Raw genomic sequence first — 21,926 nt, 5'->3', positions numbered from 1 at the left:
TACCTGTATTCCTCTCGCGTTTTCTCTTTTTCATCGATAGGTACAAACTCTTCGTTTAAAAGATAAACCAACTATTTGTCTCTCATTTTTGTTACAAATATATTTTTCCTGATCGACTGTCCATCTTTTGAGTTTGTGGTAATTTTTCCACTTTAAGTGTCTAAGTTTTAGGTATTCAAGTTCATGGATCATTTCCGTATGGTTTCTAACTTCGTGAAGAAGCCCCCTCCGCTGGCTCTGAGGCCATGAGCTGAGCTCCTGCCTCCGCTCACCGCAGCTTGTGCTAGTCCTGGGGCTGGGCGAGCGTGGAAAGGCAGGCTGGGGCCCGATCGTGGGGCCCTGAGTGTCTCAGAGCAGTCTGGCTGAGGGGGATGTGAACCACAGGTTTGGGGCAGAGGAGGCGCAGGACCCGGTTTGCATTTGAGAAGTTAACTAGGCAGCCGTGGGGTGCGGAGATGAGAAGAAAGGGGGAGTGGTGACCTCCAGGAACCTGCTGAGGGGCCAATGGCTGTGACATGGGGAGGCTCAGACCCTCAGCCCCCCTGAGGCCACTCAAAGGAAGCGGGGAGACCACAGCCCATCTCTGCCCATGGAAACTGCTTAGGGTCAGCCTTGCCATGGGCCAAGGAGGGGCTGCCCCTCCCACTGGGGCAGTGAGTGGGCCTGGGTGGGAAGAGTCTGCGCTGTTATTACATGTACTCTACAGACAGAAAGCCGTGACTTCACTCTTGAGATGAAAGGAATCACATTTGCCCACATACACCAGCAAAATCTTAAGTTTGATTTTTATAATTTAATTTTAGAAAAAGGTCAACAGCTTGTACTGGAGGATGATCTCACATTCACACTCATGTTCTGGGTTAAGCAGCCTCAAATGGTTACTCTTGGTAACGATGTGACCATGTGTGCATAGGTGTGTACATGCAAGTGTGTGCGTAATTTATGAAAGTTCTTGCCATCATACCCATACATCCCCCTGTTAACAATTTCACTTTTTTACTCTGCTGTATGTGTTGCATAGTAAATACATAATTTGATATAAGCCTCATATGATGTGATTTCACAATCAGAGTCCTAACCATTGAGATATGACTTAATTTGTTAAAGTGATAAACAAGATTATTATGTGCAAACAAACAGGGTTTATGCTCCAGCTGCATCCAAATTTATTTCACAAAGCTGTAAACACAGGCCCTTTCTCAAGTCCTGATGATTGAGTCTCTCTGCCTTCTGTCGACAGGAGAGGAATGTAAAGGCTGAGTCGGTGCTCTCGGCCCTGTGTTGGCTCTTGGCTTTCCAGCCCTGTCACTTAAAGAAACTCATTCATTCCCCAGATTGGGCAGTGCTCCTTGCTGGGGTCCTTCTAAGGCTTTTCACACAGAGACTTTCCCAAGCGGGGACATCTGATCTCAGCCTGCCCGAGCGGGGCCCCGGGCCCCGGGGACTCAGGAGCTTGAGAAATGTGCTGAGAGCCTGGGAGCCACCGGTGGAAGGGGCAGGGGTCACAGCCCTCCTCCCTCCCTGCCCCGAACTGCTCCCCAACTGAGAGCCCCTAGTGTAATTCCACCCCAGACCTGGGGGTGAAAGTGGGGAGGCCCATTATGCCAGCTAGGCCCAGCCCCACTTCGTGTGAGCCAGCCCAGCCCTGAGAGTGGATGGAAGAGGCAGGGGGACTTTGGCCCAATCAGACCCCACCGTCTTCCCTTGGGCTGTAAAACCAGTATTGGGGGGATGCGGGTATCCAGGGAACTCAGCCATAGAATAGGAGAACCCTCAACTCCCCCCCACCTGGGTGGGGTGGGAACTTCTCAGCACTTCTTAGCAGCAAGTGGTTCAGAGGAGAACCCAGTCTGCCTCCTGGGTCCTTAGAGGGCTGCAGGCTGCAGGTGGAGAGGTCAGGCTGCTGGCCCATGCTGGCGAGGTCCGAGAAATGCTCATTCCACAGAAATCACCTTCTCTTCCGCATGCAAGCCTCCAGCCGGCCCAGCTCCTCATAGGACTGGTAGAAAACATCAAACTCCCGGGTGCCCCAGCCCCTCCAGACAGCCAGGCACCACTCCAGCTTTTCGTTCTCAAAGCCGCACACAACTGTGTCCTTTGCCACTACGGCAGCATCCACAAGCACCCTGCAGAGAGAGGGGGTCTGAGAAAACCCACAGGGGTCCCCACTTGGTCGGGGCTGTGACCCTCACCCTGCACCTTTTTGGAGGACACAGCCTGGTTAAGTGGGCATCTGTGCACCCCAGCCTGGCACCACCAATGTGCTGGGACACACTGCTTCTCCCTCTGTGGTCCAGCCTGTGGGCAGTCTTTCTAAAGTCTAAAAAGGGGCCTAGGGCATCATTTCAGGTTCACCTCAGAGCAGGTATCCTCCCGAATGCACCTCAGACCCCAAAGAGCCCAGAAAAAATGGTCAGCCCTCTGTGTCCACAGGTTTGGCATCCTCAGATACGGAGGGCTGACTGTACTGTGCCATTTTACATATAAGGACTTGAGCATCCTCGGATTTTTGTACCTGCAGAGGTCCTGGAAGCAATCCCCTGCAGATGCTGAGGGAGGACAGAATTATCAATTCTACCTAATAGCTCTTGCTCATCAATGGTCCATGACAGATTTTAAGCTTTAACTCAATTTCCTTGCCACCCAGCCCAGGCATGATTCTTCTCCCTTTCTAAGTTTCCACATGCTTAGGAAATACAGGGCAATATATTAGGCAAAAAACCTGTACCAACAAGTCCTAACTAGGTACATTTTTTTTGAGCCTGTGGATTGTTTTGCATGATCTGGGCATACACTACAAGTTTCCTTCTGGGCCTCTGCGGGGCTGTGTGTCCCACCTCCGAGCACACACTGCCTGCATCTCTTCCCTCTGCCCTGTGTGCCCTGCCTGGCACTGAGGCCAGCATGTAAACTGGGATGTGCAGGGGCCTCCACTCCCTCAGGCCTTGCATGTCTCGGGCACTTGGTAGCTATTTGCCAAGGGAATAAACGTCTCAGGTGCATCTCAAAAAGCTGGCCTCCCTTTTGCTGGCTGCCTGGACTGCTTTCTCCCTACAGTGAGAGTACCTGGCTCTTGGTAAACCTGTCTTTGGGGGGGCAAATAGGAAAAACAACACCAGGAGAAAATTCAGGGGAACTAATGGTGGGCACTCTGAGGTCAACAGGCCCGGGCTCTACAGACCTGCCTGCTTCCCTGGAAGCCTGACCTGAGAACTGGGAACTACTGCCGCCCACAAACTCAGCTGGTGCTCAGCAGCAAACCCAGATCTTGTCTCCAGTATCACTTGCAGGGCAAGGGTCACTGGCCCGGGTGCCATAGACATTTCCTCTGTCATCATCCTCCTCCGGGGAAAACAGGCTGAACGCGATTTCTCCATAAGGGAGATTAACCACGTGGGACTCAGCAAAGTGAGGGGTGTGGACATTGCCAGCTGCCTGACGACTCCAGGAACACTGTCTCTATAGTCAGGCAGACTGTGTCTGGACAGGGGGTCCTGCCCAGCATGACCCTCACAATGGAGTCTGGCCTGCCTCCTGGTGGGACCCCCAGCAGATGGGTACAGCTGAGCCTGGGAATGGGCATGGCAAGGGTGGGCATGGCAAAGGTTGGCGTGGTCTGGCTGTGCGGCTCCACCTGGTGCTGTATGGGAGGAGAGGCACCTCAGGAAGGGCTCTCCTGTTTGGCAGGAGGCACCGGGAATCAACTGGATCCCCATTTCAACTGCAGCTGAGCTTGGGCACTGGAGGCATACCCCAGGCAGGGCAGTTGGTCCACAGGTGCTCTGGGCACCCCCAAAACAGGCAGCCATGACCAGTGGGTGATGGCCGGTTCAGCTAGTATTTGCTGATCCCCTAGGAGCTGCCTGTTCGTCCTCCGTCTATGGCCACAGTGGTGAACGCCATGTTTATTGGTGGAGGACAGAAGGGCGGCGGCCATCATGCAGGGAGGTGGCAGTGAGGCCTCGATTCCCTACGCCACACCCTGGGTCCTCTAGGAGCTGCCCTCAGTCTTACCCGTGCGGAGTCAGCTCTCGGGCTTTCAAGACAGCGATGACTCGGCCCCGCTGGGTTCCTGCATCCTTCTCCAAGCCAATGACGATAACATCTCCACCACGCCTAAGAAACCAAAACCCAGAAGGGGAACCGTTTGTCTAGGGCTGTGCTCTCCAGGGGAAACAGAGCTGGTGTGCAGAAAAGCATGGGAACAAACACAGCTTCTGCAAATGGATTGAGTTACCGAGAGGGCCCCGGAGCAGGGCGAGAAGGCCTTTCCCAGTAGGAAACCTGACCGTGGCTCTCCTTTGTGGTGCCCTGAGTTCTCTGGAGGGCTGATGGGCTTTCGTGCGGCCCTTCTTAGATTTGCTAAAGAGATTCCCTCCCGTTCCAGAAGAGAGGGAATAGCTCCTGATGGATCTTGACAGTACCTTAAGGCTCCCCTCACTCTGCCCCCAAAGCAAGAGCAGTGGGCGGTGCAGGATGATGCTCCCTGTCGGGAAACCTACCTGGGGACCCAGATGACATCTTTCACGGCAAGGATCTTCACAGCCTGCAGGTGCTGGCTGAACGCCTCGCCATCCACGGGGCTCAGGTCATGCTCAGACCTGTCGGAGCCTGTGGTGGGCTCGAGCAGCCTGCTGGTGTCCTCGCAGTCAGTGGAGAAAGGCAAGCTGGAAGAGCTTGCGGGGGAGCAGGGTAGGCTTGAAAGGGACGTGGGCACCTGGTGGGGTGGAGACGAGGAGTAGGAGGACATAGAGCAGTAGTCGGTCAGGGAGTCCTGGTGGGTCAGGATCTGCATGCCCAGCTCCTCGCTGTACATGATGCTCATGTCTGCAATGGAGTCCTTCTTGGGCTCCTTCGGGCTGGCTGTGGGGCAGTCCAGGGGCTCCGGGCCCATTGGGTGCACGGGAAACACGTCCCTGAGGGGACTGGGGTCCCCGCAGAAGTATCGGGCACACAGCTGGTAGGTGGCGGAGTGGTACATCACCAAGCAGTTGGCCCTGTCGTCCAGGCACCAGACGACCTCCTCCCCGTGGCACTCAGAGCCGCACACGACTGATGTGACCACCGAAGGGGCTGAGTAGGGCTCCAGCCGCCTGTTGATCTCCAGGGCCACGCAGTCGATGACCAGCAGGCCCGGCCCGTTGCTATACCAGACCTCGGACCCACTGTTGACCACCTCCATGGCCTTCACGGGGTAGGGGTTCTGCCTCGCGTCTTCGTCTGGGATGCTGAACTTGGACCTGTTGGCTGTGTGTGAGCACAGGTAGGAGCAGCTGTGGTCTGGGGCGCCGCGCACCATGGGAAACACTGCCACAAGCCCATCAGCCAGGCCTGCCAGCACCAGGTAGGAATTCTGTGGGGAGAAGACAGGGATGCTTGATGCCCTTGCGTCTCGCGCACCCGGGAGAGAAACAGTCGGTGCAAGACTCATCTCTGCACGTACTCCAGGTGGGCATGTGCTTTCTACCAGCACTTCCTGGAAAATCCAGCTCCTAAAAAGGCAGCGGCTGCCAGCGGGAGCTTCTGGGTATGCTCCCAAAGGAGGTGCAGCTCAGGCCCAGAAAAGCCACACCCATCCCCCCTCCTGTGAGCAGGAAGAAAAAGGTCCATGGCACCCGAGCAAGGGGCACATGTTGCCTGGACCACACGGCTCGCCTTTGGTCAGCCTGGACTTCTTGCAATGCCAGCAGGAGGGAGCTGCCTTCTCCTTCAGGTCACCAGGGCCTCCTTCTGAGGCAGGATGTGGTGCCCTCCTTCCTCTGAACTCTGCTCCTTAAGGTGACAGCAGTTGTGGACACCCTTGGGTCTGCTCTTGGCCTCCTGCCTGCTGCCCCACAAGCCGGGTGCTCCATAAGAGCAGGCCTGGGTCTGCGTGCCCACCACTGCCCCCGGCACTGGCCTGCACAGGGAAGGGCTGAGTCCCAGTCACCTCTGTGACTCCCCCCAGTTTTATGCTCAAGTCACAACACATGCTGCTGAACTAATTCTTGAAGAAATCACTTCCAAATTCAACCCTCTTGTGGAGGCACTTTTTGGCCACTATGCCGCATTCCCCGCTTACCACATCTACTCTGAAATGCCTGTGGTTTAGGCATTGATGGGGTCTTGGGGTGTCTCCCGCCCCCGCAATGAGGCATGTGCTCTTCTACAACCACCAGAGGTCATCAGGCAGAGGCCAAAGTTGCAGAGACTGTGCTGAATGTTGGGCCCAGCCCAGGCCTCCTCAGAGCATCTGTGCGGAGCTGGGAATGGAGAGCAGCTTAGCAGCCTAGACGCCTGAGTGGGGTTGGGGGGTTGGCCAGGAAGAGTTCAGGAGAACAAAGCCAGAGCCAGGAGAGAGCAGAGACGTGGGCCTTGTGCCAGGGAGGGTGAGCAGCAGAAAGCCCCCTTGTTGGGAGCTGGGAAGTTGGGCTGTCCAAGGTGATGAGTAAACCAACCTCTAGCTTACTGAAAACCACCTTCAAGATTCAAGGAAAGAAAACAGCCAAAGCAAATAGGAGCAAGGTCTCTATCAGTCCCGGCTCTTGGCCCCAGCCAGGCGGTGAGTCCCACATCCCAGATGGGTGTGGATGTGCGTGTGCAAGAATGCAGGGGTCTGTCATCTGTGGCCACAGGGCAGCATGGCCTCTGAGGGGAAGACTGGCAGGGAGGCTCTGCACAGAGCCAGCTTTATTCCAGCCGGTCGAGCGGGTGGTGGTGCCCTGGCTTGGGGCTCTGGCCAGCCATGGCTTTAAATAACACTTTGTGTTGAGTTCTGTGCTTCAGTGCATCCAGGTCCCGAGCTCCCCAGTTGCTCGTGCGGCCACAGTCAAAAATGACTCTAAGGTTGATTTCAGTTTCTTTTTTTTTTTTTTTATAAATTTATTTATTTATTTATTTTTGGCTGTGTTGGGTCTTCGTTGCTGCGTGCGGGCTTTCTCTAGTTGTGGCGAGCGGGGGCTACTCTTCCTTGTGGTGTGCAGGCTTCTCATTGCAGTGGCTTCTCTTGTTGTGGAGCACGGGCTCTAGGTGCAGGGGCTTCAGTAGTTGTGGCACACAGGCTCAGTAGTTGTGGCACACGGGCTTAGTTGCTCCGCGGCATGTGGCATCTTCCCGGACCAGGGATCGAACCCATGTCCCCTGCATTGGCAGGCGGATTCTAAACTACTGAGCCACCAGGGAAGTCCCTGATCTCAGCTTCTTAAGAAATGAAACTGTAGAGGGGTGGAGAGGAGAGTGCATATATTTCACGATTGTCAGGAAGTAGTAATAATGCTCAAATTTACTCAGTGCGCTGGCCCAGAGCTTTGGGTATGTTATGCCCAGAGATCCTCCTCTCAGTCTCTTTTACACCCATTTTGCAGATGGGAGAACTGGAATCAGATGATAATAGCCGACATGTTTTAACAAAGCCTCACCAATAATGACCCTTCGAGCAGGGAGCTGCACAAACAGGCGCCTCAGGGCCCACAAAGGGGTTCTGGAGGCCAGAGAAGCCTTGGGGATGACGCTGAGGAGCTGGGGTGAGGGTAGGGGTAGCTTCTTGGCGGGGGGGTGGTCACAGCGCTTGATCTTCAGAAATGAAGAGGAAGAGGTGTTGAGCGGCAGGGTCAATTCTGGAGGGAAGGTCCTGCTCAGAGTGCGGTGCTGGGTGGGGAGGGGTGTGAGGGGGCAGCGGGGGGTGAGCCCTGGCCGGCCCTGTGGGCTGGGTCTGATCCTGAGGATCAGCAGCACTGCCGGGGCCCAGGGCTGGGGAGGGCACCACTCGCAGATTCATTTGAGAAAGGCAGTGGCTAGGAGTTGAGGTGATGAGTCTTCAGGGCCATGCTGGACAAAGAGGGACTGAGTTCTGGGACTGAGGCTGAGCACTCCAGAGGAGGCAGAGCTGAAGGCGGAGGGGAGCTGGCTGCCTGACGGGTGGGGGCCTGCCAGGGCCCGGTGACCAAGTGGCTGTGGGAGGTGCTGGGCCAGGCTCCTGAGGCCCCTGCTCTCAGAAGGGGAAGGGCACACATGCAACTGCTCCTTGACACCAATTGCACCAGAAAAGCATCTCACCTGAACTGGGGCTGTGGCATTTGCATGCAGAATGCAAGCCTTTCACTTAGCCCACTAATGATGGCCCCGATCTCCTGTCTCTCTAAGGCTGACTGTGACCTAGGCTTGGTGATCCAGAAGAGCATGGCTCTGCTCCCTCCCCGCCAGCCCAATGGAACGGGGAAGGGAGAATCAGAGACCTAGGCACCACCTCCCCCTTACCTCACCTTTTTTATAACAGGCACCGCCAAGAAGCAGGTGACGATGGCTGGGGTGTCCAAAGCCCGTTGGGGCGTGTTCAAGGGACACATGCCCTTGAGGCTGTAGATGTAGATCTTCTGGTCCTGCGGAGGAGACAGTCAACGTGAGAGCCGGGGGACTTCCCTGGCGGTCCAGTGGTTAAGACTTCGCCTTCCAATGCAGGGGGTGTGCGTTCGATCCCTGGTCAGGGAGCTAAGATCACACATGCCTCACAGCCAAAAAACCAAAACATAAAATAGAAGCAATATTGTAACAAATTCAATAAAGACTTAAAAAACCAAAGCAAACCAAAGCAAACCAAACAAAAAAAAAAAACATGAGAGCTGGGCTGCAACAAGCCTGCCGGTTCCTAGGGTGCACTCGGTCTCAGAAGGCCCTTTACGCCTTGGAAAGTAACTTATTGAGGCTTTCTGGTTGGTTGTTTTCATATTTCTGTTCTTTGTAAAATCTTTGAAAACTACAGAATATTCTGAAGAAAAACAAAATCGCCCATACTCTAATACCCAGAGAAAGCCACTTTTGGGATTTGGGGCCCAGACTTTCAGTTTTCCGTGGGTGTTGGTGTGTGTGCGCGTTCCCAACAGTGGGACCACACTTCTATGCTGTTTCCACACTTTTCTTCTCCCAGGACGATCAGTGCAGGCAGAAGCCCTGTCCTACCTAGTCTGTGAGGGATTGATGCATGTCTATCGCTCAGGTGTACCAGAATTTGGCTCATCTGTTGTCAGATGTTTATTCTGTTCAAGTCTTTACTACTATGAATTATACTGGAATGAGCATTCTTATACACCTATCTAGTCTGAGTGTGTGTGCGTGTGTGTGTCTTGGTTTTTCCCTAGAACAAACTCTTAAAGCTAAAATTACAGAGGCTTACATGGTATGAATATTTTTGAGATTTCTGATGCATATCTGAACCATACTTGCCATCTGGAAAGGCTGCACCAGTTCATACACCCCCACCCACTAGCTTCAGAGCATTTGTTTTGGGGCACTCCTCTCTGGAGTTCTCAGAAGACAGTTCCTTGTGCCTTCTGCTGACCTTTTTACATGAAGGCGCGAGGCCTCAGAGCTGAGTGGATTTGCTGTGTAGACAGGCAATGTTATAAGAAACCCAGTCACTTCGCCAACCTGCTGGGGTTCTCCTCTTGCCGGGATTCTGCACTTGACACTTAGCTGAATCCCAGAGATGCTGCTTGTTCACAGGGCTGCTGGCATTGCTCTGGGGTCTCACAGTTGTGGGCTGGGGTTAAATCTGAAATTCAAATGTACCTGGGTGTCCTGCATATTTAGTTGCTAAATGGGACCCCCCCAGGAGCTGGTGTCGCGCACCTCGATGAGAGCCCTGCAGAGGGGTGGTTACCTCGGTGGCTGTCCACAGAGAGTTCTGGACCTTGAGCTGGCAGCTCAGCTTCATTCCCGCACAGTTCATGCGCTGCACTTCCAGGAGGCCCTTCTCCGCGTTCACCACTGTGTAGTTCCTACAATCGGCAACAACTGTGCAGTCAGCTCAGGCCTCCCTCTCCCTGGCCTGGCCTGCAGCAGCCTTGGAGGAGGACATCAGCTGTGGGCCTTGTCCACCCCTTCCAGCCCAGGGTCCAATTTCGCATGTTTTAAGAGACTCAAGGACTGTTCATGGCTGGGGAAGAGCCTGGTTCTGCCTGCCTGGTAATGCTTGAACATTTGGGCAGAGAAAGGCCATTCCCAAGCAGAAGAAAGACCCTCTTCTTTCTGTGACCTTTGAGGGCTCAAAAAGTTGCCCACAGCATGAAGGGACACCAGGGGGCTGTACCTGCACTAAGGCCGCTCCCTGCCCTCCCACTGGCCATGTCTCCCCCCTGCGCCCCCGCCACACACACACAGCAGAGTACATCAGGTCAACCAGAGACAGATGGGGGAACTGCAGAGTAGACTGGGGGTCTCAAAACGGGCCCCCAACATAAGTGCTCTGAGAGCTAACAAGCTGTTGTGTATGAGAGTGGCCCTTCACTCACCCGCCCCACCATGTTCCCCAGCATCACCATCTCCCCACCGTCCTTGATAGGCATCCAGCATGTTCACTGCCTGGAGGGAAGACTGCAGCTGGGGCAGGGGTCGGTTATTCACCCAGGCCACACAGATCTTTTCCCCAGTCCAAGGGAATAAGTCAATTGAGTGGATAGCAGTTCTCAATGTAACATTTTTCTGCCATCAAATTTTGGAAACCCTTGCCATTGTTGACTGATAACGTGTATTCGCAGATGATAAGAGATGAGTGAAAAATCAGCAAATGAAAACTTTCTTCAAAGTTATATTCCCCCCTTTTTCTCCAGTCTTTTTCCTATGCATTGAAAAAATAAAACTAGGATATTATAAATAACTTTACATTTAACTTGGAAAAAATTAAAAATATAGAGAAACTTAAAGGATAACACACCCCTATTCTATCCAACAAGAATTTTGTTATGTGTATCCTGTTTTCTGCATGTCCCCCCTTTCTTCTCACCCACTTCCCTTCCTTAATTCAGGATGGTCTCATTTCCCCCTCCACTCTCACTTCCCAGGCTCACTGCCCTTTGTGCTTCTGGCCATAATTTCTTCCCCTCACCTTCCAGTGAGCTTGCCCCTTCTTCAGGCTGGGGGTGAGCTTTTAAAACCCTCCCAAGTCACAGAGAGAGGCCTCCCCTTGCCACTGGAGATAAGCTTTTACAGCTCTGAGCAGTATTGTCTCCAATATCCTGGGTGAGTCTGTAAGACTGAGAAGGTGAAGAAAGTATTGCTGGGCGGTGGGGTGGAGCAGGGCCCATGCCAGAAGGAGCACTGAGCACCCCAACATCCCTGCAACCTTGGGAAAGGTTCCTAGACCAGCAATTACTGGGTCAAAGGGTACAAGTATTTCGAAGCCATTTAAGACATACTGACAAATTGGTTTTCAGACAGATGTGCAAATTTAGATGCTCACCAGTAAGGTATGACCCACCCTCAGTAGCATCCATTATTATCTTTGAAAAAAAAAGTTTGCCAACCTGATGAGCAAGAAAAAAAAGTTATCTTGCAGATTGAATTTATATTTCTTTGATTACCGGAAAGTTCAAATGTTAAAAAATATGTTCATTGTCCTCTGTTTACCTTTCTCAAAGGATACTTATGTTCCTTGCCTGTTTACTATTGGATTTTAGTATTTTTTTCCACTGATTTGTAAAAATCCCTGAAATAAAAAGATTAATAATTTAAAATTTTCTCTATTTGTTTAAAAGATTTTAGAGAGTCTGTTGAGGAAATAAATATTGACGGGAAAATTGGGTTTATTTTTATATACACTGGTGAGCATTTCAATTCATTTTATGTGTACATTTATACTCTTTAATAGTAAGAGGGCTTTATTTTCATGATAGGCAATATGTCTATATTTCCTGGTCTTCTGAGATTGTGACATTCCACCAAAAGCATTGTGATATCAGGATGCTGTGCCCATAAAGGAGTTTGAAAACCATGTGCTGTCGTTCAAACCAGAGGGCCCAGGCCCCACCTATCAATCCCTCCCTCCTTTCTTCTTTTTCACAGTGTGCATATCACGGCGCATGTGGCCATCACCCAGCTTCAGTAATTATCACCGTATGGGCATGTCAGTTCATCTCTGCCCCCATCCAATTTTTTTCTCTCCCCAGATTCTTATGAAGCAAATCCCCCAAATCATCTTTTATCTATAATGTTTCTGCATTTATCTCTAAAAGATGATTAGGAAAAAAAAGATGATTAGAAACCTCTAACCACAATGCATGACCCCACCTAAGAAAAGAGAAAATAATTCCTTAATATGAATATCCAGTATTCAAACTTCCCCAACTCTCTCATCATTGTTTTCAGTTTGCTTGAATCAGCAGTGAAAGAAAGCCCACATTTCCACTGATTTTTATGTCTCAGTCTTTTGATAGGTTTTCCTTCCCTCCTTCTCTTTCTCCCCTAGCAGGTCATGTGCTGAAGACACTGGGAGGTGTCCTGTGGAGTTCCTGCATCCCAGGGTTTCATCTACCTCATTCTCCTGTCCCCGATCTTGAGTCTTGATTAGATTCCATCTGAATTTTTAGGCAAGAATACTTCCTCATTGGGGTTGTGTGTTTCTATTGAGAGGCACACAATGTCTGGTTCTTGCTCCTTTTTTGATCATTAATGATAACTGCCTACATCCATTATTTCAATAGAGATTACAAAATGCTGACATTCTAATTCTAGCATTTCTTCTTCATTTATTAGCTTCATTTACTCTAAAAAGAAAAACTTCCTCCTATAATCTCTTTTGCTAGCTACTATGGGGCACAGTTCACATAGGAAAGGCAGAATAAAACCTTGATTCTTTCTGTATAGACTAGTTTTCAAAATAATAGGTTTGTTCCCTAGGAGCTAGGAGCCTCCAATGATGATCAATGAGGAGTTTTATAAGTTAAAAAATTTTTTAAATTATTATTTTTTATTAAGTAGCATTAGAAACTAATGAATTTAAACAATTTGATGTGTCTCAATTCATTGCAGATATTTATTCTTACTGATCCTTGGTTGCCCTATCTTTGGCCAGTGGGAACCTATTCAGATTGGCTCCTGAGTCCCTTTGATCCACCCTCACAAGTCTCTGATGGCATCCTTGTTTCCAGTGTGTCAGATGTTTCAGGTCCACCCTCTGCTCCAAATCTGGAGTCAGCCGCTTCTCCAATAATCCTTGGTTCCCCTTGGCACTTAGAGACCACCATCCGCATCCTAGGGGTGCTCACTAGTATTTGGTTGGTCATTGTTTCTAGACCTTTTCAGTGGGCAGAGCTAGGAAATATGAGTTCATTTTTCTTAAAGCTAAAATACTCACAAATCCATCCAATTTAAATTCAGAACTACAGGATTTTCATTTAACCTATCTTTTATATTTTGCATGCGGAGTATCACAATTTGCAATGCATGGCACCAATATAATTACTCATTACCTTTACCCTGCAATTATAAGCAATGCCTTAAAATAGCAACACTATCACCAACATTATAATCACTGACTATGTGTATATGTATATACGTACATACACACCTACATATATATGTGTTGTTTACATATATATGGACATATATGTATACACTTTTTACATATATTTTTTTATTTTTATTTTTTAGGGCAGTTTTGTTTTTCTTAGAGCGCATCTTATGTCAGAACACTCAGTCCCAGTGACATAAAACCTGATGAAAACCTTACCAATAGTGACCTAGGGAAATGGCAAAGTCCCTTCCATTTATCTCATTGCATCTTAAGCTTTGCTTTATCTAAGCCTTATCAGATTTGAGCACCTGCAAATGTTGCACTAAGCTTCCTAGAAGACTATTCGTGCCATGAAATGCTCTCTTGCTTCTGAAGATGTCACTCTAGGTAGGTGGGAGAGGCCACACCTCTGGTCAGGACTGAAGGGTCTCACACAGGATGGTGCTTTTCTGCAAAATCTCTCTGATACTATCTTTCCAAGTCCCTGGCCTCTCTGTCATTCTCCTTGAATATGCAAAGCCCCTCCCCAATGTCCCTGTCCTTCCTGCCACATCACTAAGAAAAAGAGATGCACCTGGAAGGTGGGGGGGGGCATGAATTCTTATTTAAGGGCATCCCTCTTGCTTGGTCCTGGGACACCTTCCCTTCTCTCTACTCAGCAACTCCACTCCAGTACCTTCCTCTCTTCCTGACCCCCAGCATCATTTACTTCCTCTACCATCAAGCTGCAAATAACTCCCATCTTAAAACAAAACCCTCCTTTGACCCCCGCCCCCCACGTCCCTGTGGCAGAAATCACGTTTTCTCTGCTTCTCTTATCCACAAACCCACACGTGCATGTCTGTAGACTGTTTTCTCTCTCAAGCAGACTCCATCAGGCTTTCAACCCACTGTCCACTAAACATCTCTCACCATGGTCATCCATGACTGCTCCCCAAGTCCATGGTCACCCCCCCCGCATTCTGATACCAGCAGGGCACGGTAGGCCTCAGACGTTACCTGGACTCCTCTTTCCCATCCCAGAACACCACCATGTACTCCTGGCCCTGGGACGAGAAGAAGGCCGTCTGCTTCCCGCAGGGCAGCTGGTACATGAAGGTTGCAAAGGTTGGGTCCTTCATCTGGCTCACCACTGCCAGGGCCAGTGGTCGCTGAGGGAGAGAGGCCAGCAGGGTCATGAGCAAGGGTCACTTACAACCAGATGGATGCCCATTCTTTCCTTGAAACTAAGGGTCTTGAACCAGGAAGGAAGAAGTGGAATCTGCTTATTCAGGACCCAATCAAAACAAGAGGCCAAAACAACTTCAGATACCAGAAACAAACCCTTCCAGGGTCTGGGTCACCGTTATCCATGGCAACTCAAAGTCAGGTGGTCAGGTTAGCCTAAACTCTGATATTCCAACCCCCATGCCCAGGGACACAAAATCTGGAAAATAATTTTTCTCAGACCTCATTTACTCTCAGTGCATTAAACTAGCATCATCTAATTTGATAAATGAGTTTTAACCTTGAAACCACTGGTCTCTTCCAAAAACAACTAGCTTCAAAATGATAATATGGCTCCTGCTTCTCATGAGCAAACCTTCTTCCCATACTTTAAAAAGAGATACGTACATTCTCTCTGCTCTTGCATGGGGGCTGTATCGCTATAAAAGTTGGTTTGCTTTATTCGCATGATGATGTAACACAAAAGTTGGGGAGGAAAAGAAACTTCATTTTTCCTGAGAGTGACACCCACTCAAAGAAAATGAACTGGATGTATTAGAAGCAATACATATCTCTTTGTAGAAGAGATAAGCAGAAAAGGGTTGCCCCATTTGTTCTAGACCCTCAGTGAAGAGTGGGCAGGCAGCCATACATGTGCACTCTGGAGACCCATAGCCTCCACCAGCTGGCAGGAGCTGCCAGGCCCCCAGGCTCTGTGCCCCCAGGTACCTTCTCGGGCTTTGTGTCCCAGCACTCCATCATAAGCGCCTGGAGTCGATGGAACTGCACTTCCTCCAGCTGCCCCAGAACCGGGCGGATGCCCTTGGATAGTTTCTTGGCAATCTGAAGCTGGTGCTGGCCCAGCGCAGGCCGCTGTCCTGACAGCAACTCGTAGAGCACCATCCCATAGGAAAACATGTCTACCTAGGCAGAGAGGCAAGCCAAGTCAGACCCCCTGCCTGGGCCCAGCAGATCTTGCAAGCTGGCCCTGAGAGACAGAGGGAGTGGGGAGACACGTTAGATAAGGAAAACATGGGCCCTGTCCAAAGGAAGACAATCATCAATTTCACCAATCCATCCACCTCTCTCTACCTGTCCAAGCATCCCACCAACCATCTGACCAACCATCATTCTGTCCCTTTATCCATCTATCTTCCAGTTCTTCCTTTTTTTTCCTTCCTTCCTCCCTTCTTTCTATCCATCCATCCATCCAGCCACCCACCTGATCACCTGTCCTTCTGCACATTTATCTATCCATCTTCCTATGTACCCATATATGCATCCATCTGACTGTCCTTCTGTCCATTTACCCATCCATCCTCCCATACTTCCTTCCTTCCATCCACTCATCCATCCATTCATCCATCCATCCATCCATCCATCCATCCATACATCCATCCATCCACTAACCACATAATGAAAACTTGCTGTCAGGCACTGGTTAAGGGCTCGAAGGATGCCATGGTCCTTTCCCTTAAGTATAAAAACAAGGCAGGAAAATGCAAACTCTTGGTTTAACATGCTTGGTAGTAGGAGTACATGCAAATCATAAAGAGGGGAAAGTCTCCCAGATCACAACATCTTGATTCCTCTAAATGTCATGAAAATGTGCCTAAAGGAGAGAGTTACACAGGTCTCCATGAGGGTCAAGAAATAACTTTTTAGCAGGAGAATGGCTAAGATAGACCTGAGAATTTTCAATGTGAAGGTTCTGTTATAAATTTAGTTATGAGGTGCCTTGTCACCTGTTACTAAGAAGCTTATTTTTGTCACTCTGATTTTCCTTTTCTATATTGGTTAATAGCTACAGGTGCCGATTTAACCCACATATGCTTGGGTCATTCTTGAAGCAATTAATCAATGACCCATCTGCAAATCACCAAATAATGAGAAATTACAGACCAGGGGAGTTTCACTGCTGGCTGATTAATTAACCAGGGCTGGCACTAGATGCAAGGCGAGCATTATAAGATGGTTTTAAGTTGTCTGTGTGCCTGCATCTACCAAACAGCCCTCAGGGAAGAAGGCAAACATTTAGCCTTCGTCTCAGCCAACGCTGGCCATGCGGCCGCCTGGGAGGCCATGCTTAACCTGCCAGAATTCACTCTCTTCTCTTGGCTTTGGTGATGCTGCCTTTTGATTTGACCAGGAGCCTTTACCATCCTTATCTGTCTGTTCCTCACAAGTCACTGTGAGGCTGGTCCTCTGTCTCCATTTTGCACATTTAAATGGCAGAGTTGGGACACAAATCCGGACCCATCTCTGTCTTGGACTTTTTGTCCACTGTGCACAGCCTTCACTATGTTCCTGAACTGAGGTTTGAGTATTCTGAGGCTAGGTCACTGTTCTGAAGCTAAGGAGAAGTCACCCTTGACATTACTAGGTAGATACAGGCCTCTGTGCCCTTCTGGTTCAAGCCAGTGCCTGTGGTTGAGCACGGGAGAGGGAGAGATGTGTGCTCGGGGGCATGTGGAGCCCAGAAGCTGCAGGTGCCTCCAGGACTACGCAGTCCTGGGCCAGGGGACAGCAGTGGGCCAGGTCCCGTACCTTCTCGTCGTACACGATGCGAGGCCTGATCTCTGGGGCCTGGTAGCCAGGAGTGCCCTCCACGCCGAGGGCGCCCTCGTGAAATGACTGCCGGGATATGCCGTAGTCTGACAGCTTGATGTTGATGTGCTCCTTGACGTCCAGAGACCAGACCAGGATGTTGTCTGATTTCAGGTCACAGAAGATGATGTTTTTCTTGTGCAGGTAGGCCAGGCCGGAGGCTATCTGGTAGGCTATTTTTTGGGTGAGCATGTGTCCCAGGGGCATAAAGGAAGAATCTTTGCAAAGAAAAAATTATCAAACTATCATCATAACAACTCTCTTCTTTTCTTACCTCTGTCTCCCCAAATACTTTATATTCTACTGACGCGTTCTCATTGCTCTCCAGGATGGATGCCAGAAGAGACAGAGAACGACCTTCTTAAGATTATTTAGGTTAGAAATGCTTGTTGTTACTGCTTCATGGCATCTCATGAATTGCATCTCTGCAATTGTTGGTGTTTTTACCAAAAAGAGCAAGGATTCAAAATTCCTAGAGTTCATCTCAGGCCAAGATTGCTATAATGTCAAGGGGTGAGTTGCAGGTATAAGAACTCCATTAAAAAAAAATCTCTTCCACTGGGGGAGGAATAATTGATTTTAACTGCATTTCTTCTTGCTGAGTTAAAAGACAGCTACCTCTTTCCCTCTGTCAGCTCTTTGGAATTTAGTTACCCATTTCTCAGGGTAAATATTTAAAACTTTTGTTAAAAAATAATATAAGATAAAACTGACCCCAGGGTCTCAGATTTTTAACAATCGTGGACAGATGTGGTGAGTTATGGGCAAAGGAGAGATTTATGTGGCTACTGGGCTCACCAGGCTGCTGCTGATCGGGCCTCCCTGGGCTGCCTCTTTTGATGCTCTCACTGCCCTCCAAGTGGGACTATTATCATCCTCCTTTTACGGATGAGTAAATTAAGCAACTTCCTGGATTACGGCAGACAGCCTGGACTCGGAACATGGCTCTGTCTGACTCCAAACTGTGAACTCCTGCAGCCTCGCCAACACCACTGCCCAGCACTTAGGCCTGGAGAAGCTCTTTTATCACCTACTGTGAGTGGCACATGAGCCACAGGTGGGTGTGCCCGGCCACAGATGGCTCCCCAGGACCTGAGCTGCCCACCACGGGCTCTCTGTCCTCCCAGGGGCTGAACTGGTCCGGGGCGGGCCCCAGGCAGCGCTCTGTGGAAGATTCTGGGCATGGTGGGTACCTTTGGCATTCTCGGACAGCACGGTGTTGAGGCTGCCAAGCGGGGCGAGCTCCAGGGCGAAGCAGAGCGGGTGGACGCTGATGCCGATGAGGGACACGATGCAGGGGTGCTGCAGGGCGTGCAGCATGCTGGCCTCCTGCCGGAACTCCGAGAAGTTCCTCATGGCGTCTGTGGACCGAAGGTGCCTCAGCATGGTGTCTGCAGGGAGAGCACGGCTGTCACCACTGCCTGGGGAGCCTGCGTAGGGCGACTCTGCGTGGGGGCCCTGTCACACTCAGAGCTGCCTCACGGGGACTCGAGGGGCTGGGCAGGGCCAGGATTTACATTTTAAGTCACTCAACATAACTGGGGTTGCAATATCGTCACCCAATTTTGGCACCAAATGTAGGCATTCCTGAGGCATCCAGGCTGGTATCAAGCCCCCTCCTCAGGTCTACACTTGTCCTGTCACACTCGGCATTCCTATCCCCTTGATGCACATGCCCCCACCCTTGTCACCCACTCTCTTAGCCCTCACCCCACCCCGCTGCTGGCTGCCTGAGGGTCTCAATTGGATCTTATTCCAATCCTGCATCCCCGAGTGTCACCCAGAGCCTGGCTCAGGCAACACGTCTGGCATGTAACCAAGTTCCACTGCTCTTCTGCAGGGATGCTGGGGGCTTGGTCGCTGCTGCTCACCTTACTCCCTGCCAGGAGCCAGGACCATGAAGGGCAGAAATGACTACCACTCTCTTGTCAGCCAGAGAGAAAACCATGGGGCAGCCATGGGCCTGTGACACGTCACCTCAGGCCAGAGGAGAAAGGTCTATGGGCAGTGGTGGGCTGTGCTGTAACCTTCTCCCAATGTCCTTGAAATGCATCCCTCAGGGAAGGCATTTGCCTGAGTCCCCCTGAGGGGCCTTTCCCACCAACTGCTCACCCACCAGGCTGTGGCCAGCCCTGAGGTCACCGAGCAGTGTCCACCAGGTCCTGCTTGTCTTCTTGTGTCCTGATCTGTCCCTCCCCGCTATGTTCAGATTTTAAAATCAGGGATCATTGGACATGGAAGTTTAAACAGCATGAAGAAAATCTTGGCAGTTAAAATGTATCAACTGTGCCAGATCTATGTGTGCGCCAGACAAACTTGTTTTTTAAGTGTAAAAGTCTTGTTTTTCACATTGGGTCTTTAGACCATTAAGAATGTATTTCTGACATGGTCGAAGCCTGACCCAAGTCTGCCCCAGTTTAGCGAATAGTCAGCCTTTCCCACTGACTCCTAACGCTACCTCTGCCACGTGCCAGCCTCGCCTCCCACACACATGCAGGCTCTCTCTGTTCCCTTGACAGGCCCAGCTGTGCCCCAGGAGAACACTCTCTTAATGCCTGGAGACTTATAAGTCAGGCGTTTGCTGGGCAAGCCTCTCTCCTTTGTCTTCCATTGTGGGATTTTCTTGGCTGTTCTTGGGTTTTTGTCACTTCACATGCATTTTATTTTCATTATTTAAAAAATTTTTATGTATTTATTTGGCTACACTGTGTGGCATGAGGGATCTTAGTTTCCCAACCAGGGATCGAACCCGTGCACCCTGCAGCGGAAGCACGGAGTCTTAACCACTGGACCGCCAGGGAAGTCCCCACATGCATTTTAGAATCAGTCAGATTTAACACACACACACACCCTGCTGGAATTTAGATGAGAACTAAATTGAATGATATATATTAATTATTCCTCAATACTTTATGGTTTAATTGCTGCCATGGAAGGCGTTTTCTAATGGGTCATTTTTGCCAAATTTGATGTTGAGCTCACATCTAACAACTTTATCAAACTCTTATTGGCTATGATGTTTGTCAATAAAGTCTCTTAGATTTACATTCTCTGCATATAACTATGGTTTTGTTTCTTCCTTTTTTAAAAAATTTATTTTATTTTATTTATTTTATTCTTGGCTGCATTGGGTCTTCATTGCTGCATGCGGGCTTTCTCTAGTTGTGGTGAGCGGGGGCTACTCTTCGTTGTGGTGTGCGGGCTTCTCATTGTGGTGGCTTCTCTTGTTGCAGAGCATGGGCTCTAGGCGAGAGGGCTCAGTAGTTGTGGCTTAGTTGCTCTGCGGCTTGTGGGATCTTCCTGGACCAGGGCTCGAACCCGTGTTCCCTGAATTGGCAGGGGGATTCCCAACCACTGCGCCACCAGGGAAGCCCCATGTCTCTTTCTTTCCGATCTGTTTCTTTATATTGTTCTATGATTCTAATTTTTCTACCAAGAGTGTAAATTCCTCTTGTGATCATGAAGATAACCATGCTAAGCTAGGGGCAGTGAGAAATGTGATATCCAGCCGGCTGGAAGGGAGGGAGCCTCCTAGCGCTTGCCCTAGCTGGGCATTAAGTGGTGACGTGTTGCTCTAGAACATCTCTGAGCTGCGCATGATGTGTGGACCTGAGCATGCCAAGGCAAGAGGGTGTGCCCTCCTTCAGGTGGAGAGGGTAAGGGAGAAGCCACCCATGCTGGCTTCCCAATTCATCCATCTGGAGTGTTCACCGTCCTTCCTTTAGTGGCTGGGTGGGGTGGCCCAGGGTGAGAGGTCCACCTGAGGTCTGACTGTGTGCCCACCACGTGTCAGGCCTGCGCTGGACATGGAGTGGATGGAAATTGTAAGGATGGCCCGTGCTCTTGGGGGCTCAGGTCCAGACAAGAAAGTAATCTCCAAAAGCAATTTCTAGGTCTTGCTCAGCCTGATCCTCAGGCCTGGTCCACATCTTGCCAGGCATAAAGCGGGGCTACCCTGGGGGCCCACATTGGCTTTGCTCACCCTCCTCCTCTGCCTGTGTGGCCTCAGGGGTCTCTAAGGTGGTGTAAGTTTGGACCAAGGGAAAACACGTGTGAAAAGAAACAATGCAGGGCCCTGTTTACCTTCAGGGGCATTAGCAAAGTTCTTGAATTTCTTGATCTGGAATCGCTTCACAGCCACGGGCTGGCCTTGGTACCGGGCCCGGTAAATGACGGTGCCACTCCCACCTTGGCCCAGGACAGTGCTCTCATCCTCGCTGTGCTCCAGCTTGCTGTTCTCCAGGAAGAGCCTGCCGGAAACACAGCATGTGGGGGGGTTAGAACAGACCTCCCTACCCGCCCCCTATAACCTGGAGAGGCCCGCTGAGGTGGGAGGCGGGTCCTGGGCTGGGCGGGTACAAGAATGTGCTTGGCCATTAGTTCCCACTGAGGAGAGTCAGGGTTCAAAGCCACCGGGAGGTCACACAGATATGGGATAAACCCCAGCCCTGGGCAGCTCACTCAGCCCTGACAAGCCTTGGTCTCCTCTATAAAATGGGCTCATAACAGGAATGGCCTCAGAGGTATGGATGGTGAGTGGCTTAGGGTGAAGCCTCTGAAGGTGGCGGACACAGAAAAAGAATTCCTTTGGACATTTTCCTCCAAAAGGTTCTATGCTTTGAGAGCTAGTATCCATCAGACAAACTGCATTTATTTACTGCTAGGTTAGTTGTTTCCTCATTTCCTTTTATTAAGCCAATAATTATATAAATGGCCACATAGAGCTTCTGATCGGCATGGCCAGTGTCCCCACAATTGATGGCTAGGATTTTACCCAAAGGCAGGGAGTTTAGATCTTCTCACCTGTCTGTGCGTTCTAATCCTAGGTAAAAGGGGGACTTCTGTCGGG

General features: G+C 50.4%; 1 protein-coding gene across 5 annotated transcripts in view; it reads right to left on the bottom strand.

The window, feature by feature from the left end:
* Nucleotides 1–815: 815 nt before the first annotated feature.
* Nucleotides 816–21,926, bottom strand: part of LRRK1 (leucine rich repeat kinase 1) — a 122,970-nt gene continuing 101,859 nt past the window's right edge. For 2 of the 5 annotated variants that reach the window (XM_057543869.1, XM_028165711.2), the window contains 10 exons: nucleotides 21,161–21,327; nucleotides 18,271–18,468; nucleotides 17,018–17,295; nucleotides 15,200–15,394; nucleotides 14,264–14,415; nucleotides 9,635–9,752; nucleotides 8,241–8,357; nucleotides 4,503–5,353; nucleotides 4,015–4,116; nucleotides 816–2,126 (listed from right to left, as the gene is read on the bottom strand). In XM_057543869.1, coding sequence (XP_057399852.1) covers nucleotides 1,949–2,126; nucleotides 4,015–4,116; nucleotides 4,503–5,353; nucleotides 8,241–8,357; nucleotides 9,635–9,752; nucleotides 14,264–14,415; nucleotides 15,200–15,394; nucleotides 17,018–17,295; nucleotides 18,271–18,468; nucleotides 21,161–21,327 — 2,356 coding nt within the window. In that variant the 3' untranslated portion in view covers nucleotides 816–1,948. Of the gene's footprint in view, nucleotides 2,144–4,014; nucleotides 4,117–4,502; nucleotides 5,354–6,654; nucleotides 7,194–8,240; nucleotides 8,358–8,377; nucleotides 8,483–9,402; nucleotides 9,527–9,634; nucleotides 9,753–14,263; nucleotides 14,416–15,199; nucleotides 15,395–17,017; nucleotides 17,296–18,270; nucleotides 18,469–21,160; nucleotides 21,328–21,926 lie in introns of those variants that run through there. The other 3 variants (XM_057543870.1, XM_057543871.1, XR_009007674.1) reach the window with 3 other exon arrangements.

This window comes from Balaenoptera acutorostrata, chromosome 3 (assembly GCF_949987535.1).
Source record: "Balaenoptera acutorostrata chromosome 3, mBalAcu1.1, whole genome shotgun sequence".
Taxonomy (NCBI): Eukaryota; Metazoa; Chordata; class Mammalia; order Artiodactyla; family Balaenopteridae; genus Balaenoptera; species Balaenoptera acutorostrata.
The sequence above is the reverse complement of the archived record's forward strand: the minus strand, read 5'-3'. Positions and strand labels throughout refer to the sequence as shown.